This window comes from Molossus molossus, unplaced genomic scaffold (genome assembly GCF_014108415.1).
Source record: "Molossus molossus isolate mMolMol1 unplaced genomic scaffold, mMolMol1.p scaffold_m16_p_4, whole genome shotgun sequence".
Taxonomy (NCBI): domain Eukaryota; kingdom Metazoa; phylum Chordata; class Mammalia; order Chiroptera; family Molossidae; genus Molossus; species Molossus molossus.
The window spans coordinates 110,885,960-110,904,906 of NW_023425377.1; the positions used below are offsets into that span (position 1 = coordinate 110,885,960).

The 18,947-nt window shown below is 42.6% G+C and overlaps 1 protein-coding gene across 1 annotated transcript in view; it reads right to left on the reverse strand.

The window, feature by feature from the left end:
• LOC118615509 (hedgehog interacting protein) overlaps window positions 1-18,947 on the reverse strand; it is an 81,376-nt gene that overhangs the window by 11,632 nt on the left and 50,797 nt on the right. Inside the window, exons 5-11 of the mRNA XM_036240510.1 lie at window positions 12,570-12,721; window positions 12,004-12,177; window positions 11,264-11,407; window positions 7,602-7,723; window positions 5,103-5,226; window positions 4,046-4,176; window positions 384-465 (exon numbers count right to left, since the gene is read on the reverse strand). Coding sequence (XP_036096403.1) covers window positions 384-465; window positions 4,046-4,176; window positions 5,103-5,226; window positions 7,602-7,723; window positions 11,264-11,407; window positions 12,004-12,177; window positions 12,570-12,721 — 929 coding nt within the window. The remainder of the gene's footprint in view (window positions 1-383; window positions 466-4,045; window positions 4,177-5,102; window positions 5,227-7,601; window positions 7,724-11,263; window positions 11,408-12,003; window positions 12,178-12,569; window positions 12,722-18,947) is intronic.

Consider the following 18,947-nt stretch of genomic DNA (forward strand, 5'->3'; position numbering starts at 1 on the left):
AAAAGCTAGTAACATCTGCCAGTAGTTTCTAGTCTTCTTGAAAGATGAGGAGCATTTATCGGTTCCCACAGGCGAGCCAGAGCCACTTGGTCACGCATTGGGGCCCCCTCCGGCGTCTCACTGAGCAGCGTCCAGGGGTGCAGTCTCTCTCGCGACCACAGCCCTGCGCACTGTGACTGCGGGGGCCCGGTTCAGCGCGGTCTGGTCCCGCCCTCACCGCCTGGGTGGAGGGGCCTCTCCAGACGCACGTGGCATCTGGACAGGGAGAAGCCTTCGTGTTTCTTGATTGTTAATTGCAATTTGTCTATCACTAATTTGAATGCACTGAAATAATGTGGAGAAGACTATTTCTTGACTTAAAAGAATATGAAAAAAAGTCTCACCTTTTGGGATCTACGATTTTGTAGAGCTTCCCATTGTGAGCCTGGGTCATACTTTTACTGCTTGATAGAATGTAAACTTCTCCTGTGCAGAGAGAAATACAGAAATAAATCAACCCACAGTATCACAAGGTCTTACTTCCTGTTGCCTAGCAGATACTTTATATACCCAGTATGTGTATTTGTACATATGTGTATGTGTGTGCGTGCAGATACACACCCCCCCTCCAGGAAGATCACCCCCTGAGTCTGTGCCAGACCCCCGCTGGTCCTGGTCTGCCTGCACAGTGCTCCGGGTTCCGCTCACTGCTCCGCATCCCCTGCTACTCCAGCGCAAGCAGATACTCCTTCTCACCTGGCTTATGGCAACAGTCTCCTAACTGATCTCCCTGCTTCGCTCCTTGTCCTACGTCTTCTCTCAACACACCAGCCGCAGTGCTTTTTGTAAAGCAAGTTAGAGCCTATGAATTGGATCCACTCTTGTTTCGATCCCTTCCAACGCCTTCGGGGCTCCCTCAGAGCCAGGCTGAGCTCTGACGGTGGCCTGCGCTGCCCCCCATTGCTCTGACCTCATTTGCAGTGTTTCACTCCCTCGTTCACTCCTTTCCAGCCGCACTGCCCGTTGGCTTCGCACACACGAGGCAGGTTCCTGTCCTTCAGTAGATCACCGGTAGGTTCACTCCCCCTTCTCTCAAGTCTACATAAACATCATCTTTCTTGACTCTACTATTTAAAATTGGGCCCGGCCAGTGTGGCTCAGTGGATTGAGTGTCATCCCATGGACTGAGAGGTCCTAGCTCAATTCCCTATAGGGGCACATGCCCGGTTTGTGGGCTCAATCCCCAGTAGGGGGTGTGCAGGAGGCAGCTGGTGAATGTTTTACTCTATCTCTCTAAAAACTCAATAATATCCTTCTTCACAACTAGCTTTTTCTCCTGAGCACTTATTACCAATTGGCATACAATATATACATTTTAAAATTATTTTTATTGTCCTCTTTTTATTGTTTTCCTTTAGAATATAAAGTTCACGACAACAGTGGAGACTTTTTATCTGCTGCTGTTTTGCAACACCTAGAACAGAGCCTCGCACCAAATAGAAGCTCAGTAAATATGTGTAGAATGAGTGTCGGATGGCAAGTTTTCTCTTTGTTTATTCTGCCCAAGAGTGAAAGATTACCACGTTGTCACTGTTAATCGATCATTTGAAGCCAGATGGAGTTGGGGTACTCCTTTTCAATGTTTGGCTTTTTAAAACAAAATAAATAAAAGTTAAAATTTGAAAGAGAGAGGGAGAGAGACCCCGATGCTCAATCCCAACTCCCCCTCTCTAACTCTTGGGGCTAGACTCTGTTCATGGAGAGAACCACCCTCATTCATTGCCAGTACTTCCATATAATCCAGTGCTTAGAACGGGTCACACGAACAGGGAATTAGAAGCTGTTCTTATGATTACATGTTTATAGGGCTTCAAAATTTATATTTGGTTCTCATTCATAAAATAGTCCTTAATTTAGTCTGTATTTCTCTATTCCATCCTATTGTTGTGTATTAAGCAAACCCTATTACTTTCTTACTTCTAAAATGGATATTATGGGGTTTATGCTGAAAACATGGGCACAACAGAAAAAAATAAAAATAAGTTAAAAAGCATAGGAGTATAGCCCTGGCTGATTTGGCTCAGAAGTTAGAGTGTTGGCCCATGGACCAAAGGGTCTCGGGTTCCCAGGCAAGGGCACGTAGCTGAGTTGTGGGTTCAATCTCCAGTCCTGGTCAAGGTTGTGCGGAAGCCAACCAATTGATGTGTCTCTCTCATATCAATGTTTCTGTCTCTCTCTCTCTTTCCTTCCCTCCCTCCCACTCGATCTGGGGAAAAAGAAAAAAAAAAAAAAAATCAATGGAAAAATATCCTCAGGTGAGGATTTAAAAAAAAGCAAAGGAATGTAAGTTAAAAAAATTAATACTTATTTCATCAAGTACTTTTATTTTACTTATTTATTTTTCATTTTTTTCAATCCTCACCAGGGGACATGTTTCCATTTATCTTCAGACAGAGTGGGAGGGAGAGAGACAGAGAGAGAAACATCAATGTGAGAGGGACAGACACATTGACTGGTTGCCTCCCACATGACCCGGACCAGGGCCGGAGATGAACCAAAACTGAGGTATGTGCCCTTGACTGTAATTGAACCCGAGACTCATTGGTCTGTGGGCCGACGCTCTAACCACTGAGCATGACCGGCCAGGGCTCATCAAGTGCTTTTAGATTGTTCACCTCATTTGGTTCCTCCAATAAACCCATCCTGATTTTATAGTTTAAAAAACAAAATACAGAAAAAACAGACTCTCAATAATTTTTGTTTCAAAAAATGCAAAAACCTATTCATTTTCTTATTTAAGTGCAGTTTCACATTAAAGCATAATTCAGTGCAAGTATTCAGCATTTTAACCAATGATGATGATGCTAATAGGGGGGCTGAGTGAATCATTTGTCATCAGGTCTGGGGAAATCTAAATGACTCAGTCACAGCATCTAAATATTCATCTCTAATTCTTCCATAAGCAAGTTAATCCTAATTTGCATTTTAAAATAAGAGTTTGCCAATGAAATTTAAATTACATTACAGATTTAAGAGAAAAGGGGCATCTTTCTGGGTCCTATGAGTGGGGTGGGAGGATATGAAGGGAAAATTAATTGTAAAATGCTTCCAATGCTGGAATAAGAAAAGGACAGATTGGATTTCTCTCCTTTGAATCAGGATATTCCTGTGGCTCTGAACTATGTGTTGCGTGATTCAGAAATCTTGTCTGAGTTCCTTGTTAACCTAAGTAAATGTTGTGAAACTGTTTCTGATGAGTCCTTCATTTGATACAGGAAAACCAAATTTGCACTTTTAGGGAAAATATTCTGAATTCAATAGGAAACACAACTCTTTCCTAATACCGAGGAATTCATCTCTATCATCTCTGATATGAAAGGAGCATAGTTGGCATGTTTGTCTGTATATTTTTCTTAAAAGGGAGTCATTACGAAAGTGACATTTATTTTTGAAACTTAAAATTAGTAGCACCTTCCACTTTGATCACATTCCAATTTCAACTTTTGCAGACATTTTGATAACATACCAACAAATACATCGTATGTTATCCCGATCATCAATGAGAGGATACTCTCTAGTCTGTTGGGAAGCGGACCTACCACCTCAGATTATCCTGCACACATGTCATGCCCCAATGGACAAAAATAAAACATTAGGAAATAGAATTTCACCTTTGAAATTCAGAAGGTGACAGATTTTTAATGTATTCTAAGAGACATGGATAAATGCAAAGGTTTTCACACAGAGACTATAAACAGATGACTCATGCATCAAAAGTATCAACAGACATTTAAAATTTTCCCTCTCTTCAGGACTCAAAAATTGTCCTTTTGTTCCTGCCTCCCATCTTCCTGCAATGGTTACTTTAATATTTTCAGAGTGGAAATGAGAAAGGTTATTGAAAGAGCGTGAATAACTGGCCACCTGAAATCTCTACAGTTGGTCATCTCCGCCCGAGGCTCCATTTCCAACACACGGGGAGGAGAGGGTCGTGTCTATTCTTCCGAGCAGGAGAAAAGCTCTCAGGCAAAGGGTGAGAATGGAACTTAGTAGAAATAGTTTGTACCTGATTCGTCTTCCCCAAATCCCAGTATGTGCCCTGCGAAGTAGCCCCGGCAGGGACCCCCGTTGCCGAGGCAGAGTGGTTTTTCTTGCCATTGCTTGCTCATGGGACTTTGCTGGAGAGTTAAGAAATTCCTGCAACACAAACATACCATAAACCTACAATGATAACATGCCTTTGCTTAAAAAACACAATCAGATGTTTGAAATAAAACTCAGTAAATAGTTGTCGTGCCATAGGCCTGGCTTCTAAAGGGAAAAATAGTATAGCCCGTGACGAGTGTGGATGCTGTGGAATTCCCACTGAGGACAAAGTACTGAAAGATACGATTTTGTTTGCTGGGGGCACTAAAAGTACCTGAGTCTGAGAAAAGCCCTCCCCTTCATCCAGAGAATGATACTTCCTCTCCGGGACTAGACTCCATGCTGTGCTATTAATCAGAGAGAGGGACAGGGGGATCACGGGGTCAGTACACTTTTCCGCTCCTTGCAGCCACCAAGCGTATCAGCTCTGCCATATGCCTGAGTGCCAGCGACTTAGGAAACGAGGTTCTTAATTTAGGATTCATCACAGGATTTCTTATAATTATCCACAACGCGACCTCGAAACTTCAGGCTAAAATTTAATTTTGGAGTATTCCTACCGATGGAGACAAATGAACTTGCCAGAAGGCCTGAAAATCTGGCAAAAGCAAAAATTCTCAGCCTTCCGAGATACTCTTTAAAATAGTTATAAACTCATGAACAATTTAGTGGTTTTCAAATTATTCATTATCGTGGTAAATGTAAGGGAAGGATGAAGGGAGGAGCTTAAATAATATAAAGAGTCCTTCTGGAGACCTCTCTGCCCTTAAAAAAAATTATTTTACGAACTTGACCAAGTCTGTTTAAAAAGCATCTCTTAGGTGGTTCTTTAAACCACTATACTCAGTGGAACTAAAAAGAAATAACATTTGTGTGTCCCAGAGCTGACCCCCGAAGGGAGATGCTCATTTGAATCCTTTCTGCTCCTAAGCAACGGCTGTCATCGGCCATATGAAACTGTGGTGTCTGGCACCTACCCGTCGCGGTCTCCAAACACGTAGCTTCCGTACAGCCTCTCGGACTGGCAGCCTCGGTAAACAAACCCGCCAACCAACGGACCACTGCTGAATGGCTTGAATTCTAACAGTGACGGCTCACTTTCTGGAAAGAAAGAAAGATCGCATCAGATCGGATGAAACCGATTTTCCTCAAGTAAAAGCAATGGAGGCCCAGCAGCAGCTATTTCAGTCCGTTACTTCAGCTCTGAAGTGTGTCCCGTCATGCACAAGGTGGGCCTTGCTGCAGATGTTTCGGGACAATAGCTACTCCTTTTGCTGAAATGGTAAAAATCGAAAGGGCTTCCACACACAGTTAATGAGATGGGAATGCTCTGAAATGCTTGCTGTTATTATTTATTTATATTTATATTTATTTATTTATTTAAATCCTTACCTGAGGGTTTTTTCCCATTGATTTTTAGAGAGCGTGGAATGGAGGGAGGGAGAGTGAGAGAGAGAGAAACATCGATGTGAGAGAGACACATCGATTGATTGCCTCCTTCATGACCCTGACAGGGGCCAGGAATTGAACCTACAACCCAGGTACGTGCCCTTGACCGGAATTGAATCCACCACCCTTTGGTTTGAGGGCCAGCAGTCTAACTGCTGAGCCAAACCAGCCAGGGCATGCTTGCTATTATTATAGCTGCCAAGACATAGCAAGTTTGAAATGAAATTAGGATCCGGATACTTTGGAAATCATGATTATTTACTTTAGAAGCAATACACTTAACATAATATTTCATTTACAATAGTTTAATAGTGTTATTGATGGAGTTGTGTGGTTCACAGTGTCAATTGCAGTCATTCCTTTTGAATCACGTGTGCATGAACATGACCTCACTCTTTCCCCACGTGTCATTATACACTTGGACACACGTGTGCTAACTGCAGGGGAAACGCTCTGAAGCCAGCTGCAAATCGATCTGAAAATTACTTATTATGTACATGATGTGCTCAATAGCAATAAGTCACTATCAACGGGCAATATTTTAGGCAAAAACTTTTGTGGAAAGGTAGTAATTTTAAATTGTCCCCCCCCATGTGATTGTGATGAATATGATATTATAAAAAGTAGAAAAGATGGGTTTTATATAACCAGGACACTGAGAGGTAGAATGTTTGAATGACTGAGGAGATGAGTTCTGGAATCAAGCTGCTGAGGTTCAAATCCCGGCCCTGCCACTTTAGCTTGTGTGATAATTACCCTTTCTGTGTCTGTTTCCTCATCTGCACAGTGTGGCCTAGTACCTATCACGTAGGGCTGTTCTGTGAATGAAGTGAGTCTAGTTTATCAAGTACTTATCAATGGGGCTGGCATGGAGTAAGCACTGTGGCTGTTGTTTGTTTTCAGTTTTATTGAGGTATAACTGACAAATGAATGATAAGAGATTTAAAGTGTACATCATGGTGAATTGATATTTGTATACATTGTGACAGGATTCTGGGACTGTGTTTTAATACAGAAATGTGGGGCTGCCGATACTGTACCCAGTTCCAACTGAATCCCAGTGACTGTGCTTGTGGAATTCAGCTTAATCTACAAATATAGCTGGGATTCCATCAAGCTAGTGACTCATTAGATTTTTTTTTTTTTCAAACCACATTATTCTTTGGTTTGGCATTTGTAGGATGCACACACATACATGAATACCTGAAAGAAAAATAAAGTAAAATAACGGAATACCACATGAACTAACACAGCTGCGTCATTCCTGGTACTAAATAAATATCTGTATTGAATGAGTCAACAGAAGAAGCAATCAGTTTAATAATCTTAATCTACTACGTTCCCTGAATCATAATATTTGATATATCACTTCCTCCAAAAGGAGTAAATACTAAAACATTGAAAAATATTAAGTATCTTTGATTCATATTATCTAATTTTATATTTTATATGTATCTCTAAATAACACTAGTAGTCATGTCATTAAAAATAATGTCTAAACGTCCCATTTCCACGACATGTTTTTACAAGGCTATTACTTTGTTTTCTCTAAAATAAACACATTTTAAAAATTACATTCTTATTTGAAACATGTATAATTTTCCTAATTGCTAAGACTAGCGTGCTGGTTATTGAAACATTTCTTGCCTTAAACACTTGTTTTTTCCTCTGTATATAAGATGTCAAGACAAGTTCTCCCTTATATATTAAATAAATAGAAGTTATTCATCTTGATTCTCACATGAGCAAAATATAAACTGCTAACTTTTGAAAGTCCATTAAATTTTTTGGACCTATGGTGCACCATTCAATTTGTGGGAAAGGTAATTACCCAAACGGAACCCCGAGGGCTTGTAAGAGTCCCTGGACCTTTGAGACATGAGCAGTTTACTCTCTCGTCACTGGTAGGCCAGTGTTTTCGTGCTTCTCAAGGCTCATTCTGCAGAAATCCTTTTCTCTTCCATTAATGTCCGAAAATAAGACAAAACCCAAACTAAAGCAAAACCAACAAATGATGCTCTACTCACCATAATCTTTTCCTTTGATGATCTGTAGGATTCTGGCTGATGACCTGTTCTTTCCATTGGAGTCTGAACAAAGTATTGTTAAGTTGATGTTTATGTCAGTGGGGTGTCGATCCACGGCACATCTGCGAAACAAAAGGGGGACATCCATGAATTCCAGCGTGTGCGTCTTCCAAGCTAACGGGAGTGCCCTGATGCGGGCACCCTTTGTGGGCTGGCAAGGATCCTTTGGGCTTTTTAGTTTGCATCTTCTGGAAGCGGCGAAGGAAACACCCTGAGGCGTTTGTGTACTCTGCTGGAGCTTAATGATCTCTGGAGAATGGTTCTTCATTTCTCTTGGTATCTCCCTCCACTGTGGATGTGCACACTGACTTGCAACACTTGTTGGTCTGTTAGTAAGGCATATCACACGTATAATAAATAAACTGGTAACGTATAAGGATCACGATCATTGGCAGCAGCAGCCCACATTTGCCACAGACAATGGAAAAGTAGTTGTAGTGTGAGTTCTGTGTCTTCCATGGAACAGCTATGTTCTAAGACTTGGGCTGCTCTCACAAAGGCACGTGTGCACTCCAATTCAGGGGACAAAATAAAGCTGGTGCCACAACCACTGAGGTCTTTCTTTTTAAAAAAAATTTTTTTCTTTATTGATTTTAGAGAGAGAGTAAGGGAGAGGGAGAAATGGAAACATGGATGAGAGAGAACATCAACTGGCCGCCTCCTGGACCCCCCACCCCACCCCACCCCGGGGATTGGGTCCACAACCTGGGCTTGTGACCTGACTGGGAATTGAACCAGCGACCTCTTGGTGCATGGGCCGATGCGCAACCACTGAGCCACACCAGCCGGGCACCACTGAGGTCTTTTAGTTGACTTTTGTCTTCATGTTCGGGGCCAGAATTTTCCTGTGACTTAAATCGCTGACTGTAAACTCCATGAGGACAGGAGCCACTTCCAACTTCTTGATCTCTGTATTACCCAGTTCACACCTGGGAATATCAGGAGCTCACTATTTGTTCAGTGGTTAAGTCAGTGAGGGGCTAGGCATGGGTTGGGGGAATAAAAGTTGAATAATATAATCTTGAAGTTCTCACAAACATGGAAAACAGTGTTGCGTTGTTTTTAGGGTTCCCAAACTTGTCATTATGGACATGTTGGTGGGTGGTGGGGGTGCTGTCCTGAGTACTGTAGGCCATTCAGCAACACCTCTGGCCTCTACCCAATAGATGTCAGTAGCATGGTCCCGTTCTGTCAAGTTGTACAAACCAAAAATGTTTGTAAACACTGCTAAGTCATCCAGTGAAAATCATTGTTTTAGCCCAGCTGGTGTGGCTCAGTGGCTGAGCACCGACCCATGCATCATGAGGTCGCCGTTCAATTCCCGGTCAGGGCACATGCCCAGGTTGTGGGCCTGATCCCCAGTTGGGGGCATGCAGGAGGCGGCCAATCGGTGCTCTCTCTCATCGATGTCTCTCTCTCTCTCTCTCTCCCCCTCTCCCTTCCTCTTTCTCTAAAAATCAATAAAAGGGAAAAAACAACAACCCAAAAAGCTGTTGCCTCTAAATGCTCCCATTCATCATAGGGAAACTATAAGCCTGACCTGCCACAGATGAGTTAGCTCTTCTGTGGCCACAGTCCCGCTACTGTCCTCTGTAATTCAAGGGTTCACAGACTACAATGCCCGGCAGGGATCACGATGTCGACATTCTGTGATTAAGGTGGAACTGAATCTATACAGGGTGAGAAATTTCCTATTTTGCTTTTCTTTTCAAGATGAAACTATAACAACAACAACAAAAAAGGTTTGACCTGTTTCTTATAAGAAAGAGCAAATCTGAAGAAAACACTAATTCTCCCAAAGGCCGAATTGCTGGGGACCACGGGGCTCTGACTCTGGCTGAATACTAGGCCCACTGAGAACCACTTGACCCTTCTCACTTGTAGTTTCTTATGTAAATAAGAGACTGAGAGTGAAACATCTCTGTATGACACTACAAAGGACACTATTGAACAGTTGTCCAAGCCCATACAGTGCATGACACCGAGTGCACCCTAATGTAAACTGGGGACTTGGAGTGACTGTGATGAACCATGTAGGTTCATCAGTTCCCACCAATGGGCTGTGGCTGGGATGGCAATAGTGGGGGAGGCTCTGCACGTGTGGCAGCAGGGGTCTATGGGAGCTCTCTGTACTTTCCAATCAATTTAGCCGTGAACTTAAAACGGCTCTAAAAAAAATTCAAGTCTTAAAAAGGGGGCGGGGGTGCAGCTGGTGCCAGCTACCTGGGAGCACTCCTAAGAGGCATAATGAGATAACGAGCGTAAGATACTTAGCTCAGTACTCTGCACCAAGGTGCTTCATAAAAGTCAGCTTAATGTTTAGCCAATAATTATTTTAGTTTCCTTTCTACTTTATTAAATGTTCCAAGCAAACTTGGAGGGAGGCAGGGCTGTGCCTTCGGCCCTCTGCCGCCAGGGGAGGTGGCACTCCACAGCACAGGCGTCCTGCCTCACGTAAGGTCTGCAGAGCACCTCCCACTGTGTTTTTACACTGAGGGTCCAGGACCCCCGGGAAGGTTGCACGAAAGCGCCGGTGGGATTGTGGTGACTCAGGCTGCTGGACTTCAAAGTGCTGCTTTGTGGTGGTATCTGCGAGCTCTGAGCTATAGGAATGGAATGTGACAGTTTCCTCCACATCCTGAACCCACCTTAAGTATTCCCTGTCGCCCAGATTTTAAGATCTGCTGAGATGCCAAAAAGGAAATGAACTGTAGACTTGGACTTTGATGGAGGGGAGATGAAGGGCATGAGGGATTATAAAAATAAAAAGTTCGAAAAATACTCACCTTGCACACAGCGAACACTCAATAAACATTAAATGGCAATAATACCTTAGCCAGTAAATGAATGAATGTGGCCAGATAGCCCTTAGTGTGACCAGCAGACCATGGGCTGGATGAAGCTTTCATTGCGGAATTGCTATATTAGACTCCATAGCTTTTTTAAAGTGTACCCCAAATTTCCCCCTCTACATACTTCTGATTGTTCCTTTCTTTATGATTTATTATAGCAAATAGTCAATATTTCATTTAGAATTCCTTTAATGTTTATAATTATTTTCAAGGGAAAGACTTAACATTTAGTCAATTCCTTATAAATTGATACTGTATCATCATATATATTAAGTGAAGCTATAATAACCATAATTTATTTAATATCTACCTCATGAGTCAGACACTATTTCATGCTTTACTTATAGATATATCCTTTTAATCTTTGCAAAGTAGCTCTTACCACCCCCACTTAATGTGTAAGAAAAGAATTGTTTAGATGAATTTAAGGAGACAAATTAAAAGGTGTATAACCTCTCTGATTATTCAGATGGAAGTCTGAATCATTACCATGTCCACAAGTGTTTCTCTAATAATAACCCTCCAATACATGAAGGCAATTTTTCTCCACGAATTCGGCCTTTCTCGTCTCTAAGCTGCCTTCTAACTCGGCTTCGCTGGCGAATAGAAGAGGGTGATAAACACTGTGTGAGGTGAGGAGCCTCGCACACCGCTCTGGGGTGCTCTGCGCCGGGACCCCCTTTCCTTTCCCGGGTTCCTGAGCCCCAGCCCGGCTTTGAAGCAGGCCAGGGGCCCGGCGGGCGTTCTCACCTGCCTGGGTTGTGGAGGCCGTGCGCAAACACTTCGGGGGGCTGGTTGGTGCTGTTGAAGTGCGGGTTGCTCCTCGGGATGGAATAAGGCACGTTGCACAGGTCTGTGTCCACGTCCAGCCGGAGGACGGACCCTGTGAAGTCACTGAGAAACGGGAGGGTGACGTAAGTGCTTTCGTTTTTGTTGCCTATTTCACCTGAACCAGATGCAGATCATCCCCCTGAGACAAAATTGTTCAAGTTCCCATTTCCACATGGTGGGAAATGAGCAAGGGCCAGGTCTGGCTTCGGACAAGCGGCAGCCCCAACACACAGCTCGGCAGTGGCCGAAGATGCAGCCTCAGGAGGGTGCTGCTGTTTGCGTCTGACCTCTTCATCTCCTGCCAGCCCGTGTCCACCGTGTCCCCCCAGAAAGTCCACGTAGTCAGGTGCATTGTGCAGAGTGGTGACCGCAGCCAGGACGCGCCGTTGGCGTCTCGGGGCCCGAGCAGCACTGACTACACCTCAGTGACTTGTGTTAGGACATCGCGGTGGAGCGACTTGCAAAGATATTACATCATCATGCTACTGAGTGCCTCTTCGTGTCACAAGTGCAGACAATGATAACCCGCGTTAAATAGGTGACCAGGGTGACACAATTCAAGACAGTTCTTCCCTCACCGGCTCCCACCCGTCTTCCCGGCACTTAGAACGTTTTTACATTAAGTGGGAACCTGTTTTGGTTGTTTCTGTTGGTTTTACCTTAATCCATCCATTTCCTCCATATCATCCAACGTGATCATGCCGTCCCCGAGAATGATGTACAGAAAGCCGTCGGGGCCGAAGAGCAGCTGTCCTCCCAGATGCTTCCTGTGCAGCTCAGCAACCTCCAGAAAGACTCGGGCGGTTCTCGGGTCAACCTGATGGGGGTTTTTCCTGCATCGCGAGGGGACAACAAGACCACGACTGTGAGAGCTGTCGGGTGAAAGCCGCCGGAGAGTAGAGAACACACCTCGGGACGCAAACACCTGGCCTGTCACTAAGGAATCACTTACCTGAAACGAGGCTAATAAACACTCCCGAAAAATTACGTGATTTTCCAACTTTCAAGAAATAGCATGAAAGTTGACAGTAAATGAGGAAAAGTGCCAACACTCTCATTTTTCTCAGTTCTCCTTAAAGACACCCATGGGGTTTTCAGCAAGAAGGAGATTGGGGGTTTACTTACTGCCGTCGTATGGCTATTTGTCACGTCTAGACAAAAAATGAAGGGATATAGAAAAGTAAGATGTAGGAGTATTCATGCCCCCCCTCCACTGCACGGATACCTGGACACTGTGTATTCCACAACTCGAAGAATGTGGTCATGAGGCCCCATAGCCCACCGCTCTTGGTTGGTGGTGTAGGACACGTACAACTTTCCGTTTCTCTTGTAATTGGGGTGGAATGCGAGGTTTAGCAGCCCCCTTTCATCTCCTCCCTGCAGTCAAGTGAAAAACACAAAGAATTGCAAAGTTAATTACGCCCTTTATTGTGTTTCAGCGGGAACCCCAAAAGAGTCTCTTTCTTTCTTCTGGATAATCTTTGCCCAAACTCTTCTTTTCTTCCTTGCCTCCTGCGCAGAACGGGATTATAAAACATTTCACTCTGCGGAACTCTTTAAAGGTTAGAACAAGCCAATTGTCTTGTGTGGTTATCTGCACACAAGACCCTTACACTACTTTTGTCAAGTGATTTGTGTACGTAATCTGGGGAAGCGAGGAAGACAAGTTTAAGTGCTGGGAAGAATTCTCGGCTGGGTTACGAGGTTGCTTGTAGTCCATGGAAGACAAATAAAAAGGTTCATAATCAGCAGTCACTTCTAATCCAAGTCTCCAAAACCTAAAACACAGTGTGGGCTGCCAACTCCCACTGTCTTGGCAACATGTTTAGAAAACAGTTCAATTGCTTGTGTAATATGTAAACCTTTGTCTTACCCTGGAGGCACCGGCCTCGGTCGTCACCACGATGGTGGTCTGCTCATCACAGCTGGGTAATAAGCAGCCTTGGCCTCTCCACATAGAAGTGAGGTATTTTCACATGTCTCCCCTTCACTGCTCAGAGTTTTCTTTATAGAAGGACGGGGAAATGGGAGGAGAGCTAAAAGCCGGGGCTGGGATGGGGGTGGGAGAAATACCAGGGAGGAAAGGGGACACTAGGAAATAAAAATCCCAAACAACTTTCCCTTGTTATTATATGAATGTCAAGGACTGTGTACCTTAGGCATGCCAAATGCTGTAACAATTAAAACATCATCATGTTCTTAAATAGAAAGGCATTTTATCTTTATTTTCTGCTAATTCAGCTCGAAACTCAATATGATCTTAGCATTTGCTTTATCCCACAAGTAGGCTAGGAATTTCTATAATGAAATCAACGTATCTAAAATTATCTAGATCAGAGACTTAAATTCATAGTCTAGGAAGCCAGTGAGCATTTTCTCTGGAGTCCGATGAGTTGTCCACAGAGGCGAAAAAAGTGACAGAGAAATTGAATGCGCGTACATCACCTGATACACACGATTTCATTAAAAACATGGCTCCTGTGGCAAAAAGCTATAAATTACTTCTCAGAAGTGTTAGAGGAGGGGAAAGAATCTCTCTTCCTGCAGTTTCTGCTCAATCGTGGGACATTCTTGTGCCTTTGTCCCCAGAATAGCCTGGGCTCCCGGCAAAGCACAAAGCTGTAGTTTGTATTCTACATGAATTTGAGAATTTTATGTTTTAGGCATAAAAGCTCAGTTTTAGTAAACAATGTTGATTGATTTCCTGGATTAGAGAAGAAAATGCTTTCAGATATGTGCCATCCAAAGTGAAAACATCCCAACTCTAAGGTTGTATAAAATAAGAAAGTTGATGCAAATATCCCAGAACTACCAAATCATTGTTCAAATGTCAAAAAAGTCAGCCTTCAATTGCATATCTTAATGCTTAATACAATATGCTTAATATTAATTTTAATTAAAAGAATCTCATTGAAGGGTAAGGGTCTAATGATTATGGTTTATGTATGAGTCTCTGGGGGATTATCTTGTTATGATGATTTTAATATGGACTTGAGGTTGCTGCTGGTTTTCTATTTACACCTTCATTAAGCAAATATCTCTGGCCTTTCTTATGAGGCTTTGAAAGCTGAACGTGTAACTAAGATGCGAATGTAGAAAAGCTACTGCACATTTAAACGTCCTTGACGGATGTGTAAGGAGGCCAGGGGGTGGGATCTAGTTCATGGTTGTTTCCTCTTCTGCATAGACTTCCCTCTGACGCTGTGAGTGAGGCCAAGGACTGCGTGCCCACTTCACAAATGTTTGGGTTCCACTCTAAGACGCTTTTGTCGAAAGTAGTTCTTTTGTAGTTTTTAATCAAATCATCTGAAATACAATTGGAGTTGGGGAGCAACATGGTTTAAAACTGTGCTGGCTATATTTCAGGAATAAGGAATGCGGTATTCCCATATCGTGAGGAGACGGATGGGAAAAGATTTACACAAATCACAAGTGTCACCTGTCACAGAAATGAATTTGAGCACATCTGTGACATTATGAAAGTGCCAAATATTGAAACAGAAGGAGATATTTGAATGACAAGAAAATAAATCCAAAGAACAATTTTTAAAATGTCAATAAATATGAAAATTTCAGGTTATAGGATTTACATTTGTTTAAGCATTACATATGACTTCATATTTTTACATGCAATATATTCTTTAGATAAATTTTAAATTCAACCTTATAGAGAACCTGTAGAGCAGTATAAAGAAGTTCCATATACTCTTTATCCAAACTTACTAACGGTTAGCACATTTCTCCAAGTATACGTGTCTATCACATATATATACATATCTTTCACATCTGTTTAATCATTAAATATGATTTCACAATTTTTAAGTCAATGTCCAGGTGCAGAGTAGTGTTCTGGTTGGTTTAAAAACATTACTAATGACTCTTATTCAGAGAAATACTCACTTTCATAACTATATTGATCAAAAATGTAATGTCTTATGTAAATATCCTAGAGCACCACTGGAAATTAGCTTTCAAATTGTATATTATGACACAACTCCTAAATGTTCAGAGATCAGGAAGGAGGGACTTCAGGAGATGAAAGTATTGATAGGCTCACATTGAACTTGGATAAGCTGTCAGAGTCATGTTGTCTACAAAGTGTGTTACTGACAAATCATAGCGCAAACCTATCTTTGAAGTCCGGGTCATTTTTCAAGATCTGTATGAAGAAGTGTGTTGATTGGGCATTGAAATTTCTAACTTTGGATCAGGGTCAGAGGCCAGAAAGGTCACTAGGCCTTTTGTAGTCCCAGAGTCCAGTGGGGGCATGCAGGAGGCGGCCAATCAATGTTCTCTCTCATCGATTTTTCTCTCTCTCTCTCTCTCCCTCTCCCTTCCTCTCTCTCTAAAATCAATAGAGAAAATTTTTTTTAAAAACACAATGACTTCTAACACTGTACTTTTGAAAACTGTTAACTGATGACCAGAATTTTATCCTCACCCGCGTGAACAGCCACCATTTGTCCAAATATGCACATTATATTTTGGACTTTGTCATTAATACCAAATGCTCTGAGCACATCTTGTGCTTCCGGGAGTGTAATCACTGTCAGAACCAAACCCGCAGCAAGTAATTTACAAACACAGTATGTTTCCTCTCTCTGGGTAATGTTTTTTTCAAACTGACTGAAGCTACCATGAGACCCTGGTTCCCCTTTTCTCAGTCCTCCCAAAACTGCATCTACTTCTAGACAGCCCCACACCAAGCACAAATTACCCCTCAAAATCAGGTGGCGCATGACTTGAAAACAATGTCCCTGTACACTTTGGAACTGTGACACTGACCCATGTTTCAGAGTAAATCATAACCACCCCTGCACCCCTGCCCCGAGGGACCCTTTATAAGTAGTTAACTGCCATCCGATTATCATTCAGCTGTGGGGAGAAATTTCACAGGGTCAACAGGAAAGAGGCAAAACCCCCAAACAAAGAGTATTGATGACTTTGATGTAAGTACAAGATCAGATCTAGTCTTATAGTTTTGGGATATGTACTCTTCCCTGGTATACAGAACAAATCTAACCAGTGGACTGAGAATATTCCTGGTCTTCGAAGAAAACAAAGTACCTAGTATTTGAAAAAGAGAAGTAATCATATACTAGGAAGTATTTTTTCTTTTTTAAGAGAAATTGTGGGGCATGGTCTTTCAATTGTGATATTATTTTGAAGAAGACATTCCCTTCTTATATTCAGTGGGGTTAGTTAGTTTTTCCCGATTTCTGGCCTCTATGGTGCGCTTTAATCTCTGTCGAGGGATGCATATTTGGGAAAACAGGACAGCGGCACTGAGCCACAGGCCCCTTTTTCTATTTTCGCATAAATTTTCTCAGTGACCTTTTGGCAAGTAACTGGCTTCACGTTCAGTGGTCTACAAAACAGCCCTCTGGTACAGTATTGAAAATCAATGAAACGTCCGTTCCAGTGAACAATGCAGTGCTAAGTTCAAGATATTCCTTGTTACCACCTTGTCCAGAGAAAATAAAGTGTGTATTTAACATTCATTCAACAAGTATTTATTGAATACCTTACTATATGTTAGGCATTGTGCTTGGTGCTAGGGCTAAGACAATCATTAAAAGCCAACCCCTGGCCCTGGCCTGTGTGGCTCGGTTGGTTTAGCATCATTCAGTGCACCGGAAGGTGGCCAGTTTGATTCCCAGTCAGGGCACATGCCCAGGTTGCAAGTTTGGTCCCTGGTGGGAGTGTGTACGAGAGATAATCGATGGATGTTTCCCTCTCACATTGATGTCTCTCTCTCTCTCTGTCTCACTCTTTCTCCCTTACTCTCTCTCAAATCAATTTAAAAAATAAACTAAAACAATAAAAATAAAAACAAAAACAACTAACCCTGCCCTTAAGGAGCTTATACATGGAAGCAGAACATGCTGTTCTCAGTTGTTTTATCCCCACCATCCTTTCTTGCGGTGCTGATTTTGGGGGGAGGTTAAACAATGCTACACTATTAGAAATGGGCATGGCCCAAAGACGAGTGTGAAAGAGAATACATATACAGTCTGGGTAACTTTGACACAAGGGCTAACTGGTGTATTAGCACCCGAGGTTTCTGCACTCGAGACTTGGTAAGGAAAAGAAAAGAGCTTGGTTGTACGAAAGCTAAGTTACACAAAGAATTAGGCAGTTTCTTCAAAAAGTAAGACTGCCTTCTAGCTGATCTGATGTACATGACTCAGGTGCGCAGGTATGAAGGAAGACCTCTAGCAGGGTGCTGTCCTATTGATAATGAAGGAGCTTCTAAGAATTACCATAAGAACAGAGTGGTGGTAATGTTAATTCTCTCTAAAATATATCCTTGTATTAAAAGGCGAGTCATCACATTCCCTTTAGTAATGGCCATTCCCACGTTGATGCTTTGCTGGCACATGTCAGGAAAGGGACACGAGGACCTGGAGACTCACATGGGCCCCTCCTTGTGCAAACCTTTGCTTCTTTTGACTGGAACCTTTTGCCATTCGGAAATGTGACATAGGTTTGTTTTAGAACTGTTAGCTCAAACACAATACCAAATTGTATTAGTTTTCTATTGCTGCTATAAAAAAAAAAAAAAAATCACCATAAACTTAGTGGCTAGAAGCTACGCACGTCTATTATCTTAAAATCTGTAGGTTAGCATCCAACATGGGTCTCTGTGGGCTACAATAAATGTGCCAGCAGGGCTGTGTTCCTTTCTGGAAGCTCTAGGGGATAATCCATTTCCTTTCCTTTTCCAGCTTCTAGAAGCTGTCTGCATTTGTCTTTTGTGTTCCCTTTACTCCATCTGCAAAGCCAGCAACCGTGGGCCTTATCATACAGCATATCTCATACCTCTGACCTCCCCTTCTCTCTTTTCCACTGTTCAAAACTGGTGATGACACAGAGCTCACCCAGATAGTCTAGGATTATTTCCCTATGCAGTCTTTAGCAATCTTAATTTCACCAGACCTTAATTTCCCTTCGTCGTGTAAGGTAACAAACAACATACTCACAGATTCTGGAGATGAAGATGTGGACATCTTGTGGAGGTCATTATTCTGCCCACCACCTGTATCTATTAATATCTGTTTTAAGAAGGGTCTATTTGTGGCTTATTTGAGCCATCTTGGCCATGCCCAAAAGTGAGCACCCTGAAAGAGTTCACTGGCGATGTTCACCTGTGAGTTTACAAGGAGATATGTAAGGAAGCTCCGTCACTGTAACAGCTTTCAGAATCAAAGAGCAGGTGGCGGCAAAGGAAGAGACCACCTGGTCACATGGGTGCGGGACACTTTCCTGTATGAACTCCATCAAGGGCAAAGCTCCTGTGTTAGTTGCAGGATGCACAGAAGGTCAAGTTAAATGTTAGTTCCGCTAACTGGTGGATTTTAAGCTCACTGAAACCATTGTTTTGCTCTGTTCCTGAGTTTTGAAACACTGCAGAGTATTAATTTCTTCACAATTCCTGGAAAAGATGAGAAGGGTTAGTTTTTACTGGTTCCAAAGTCTAATTTGGTGTCAGAAGAGGAGTCACTCCACTGAGGATCCCCAGTTAGCTGAGGGGTTGTTGCATGATTTGTTTCTGTGATAGAATAAAAAATATATTTGGTCTTTATCCCCCAATTCCTGGCAC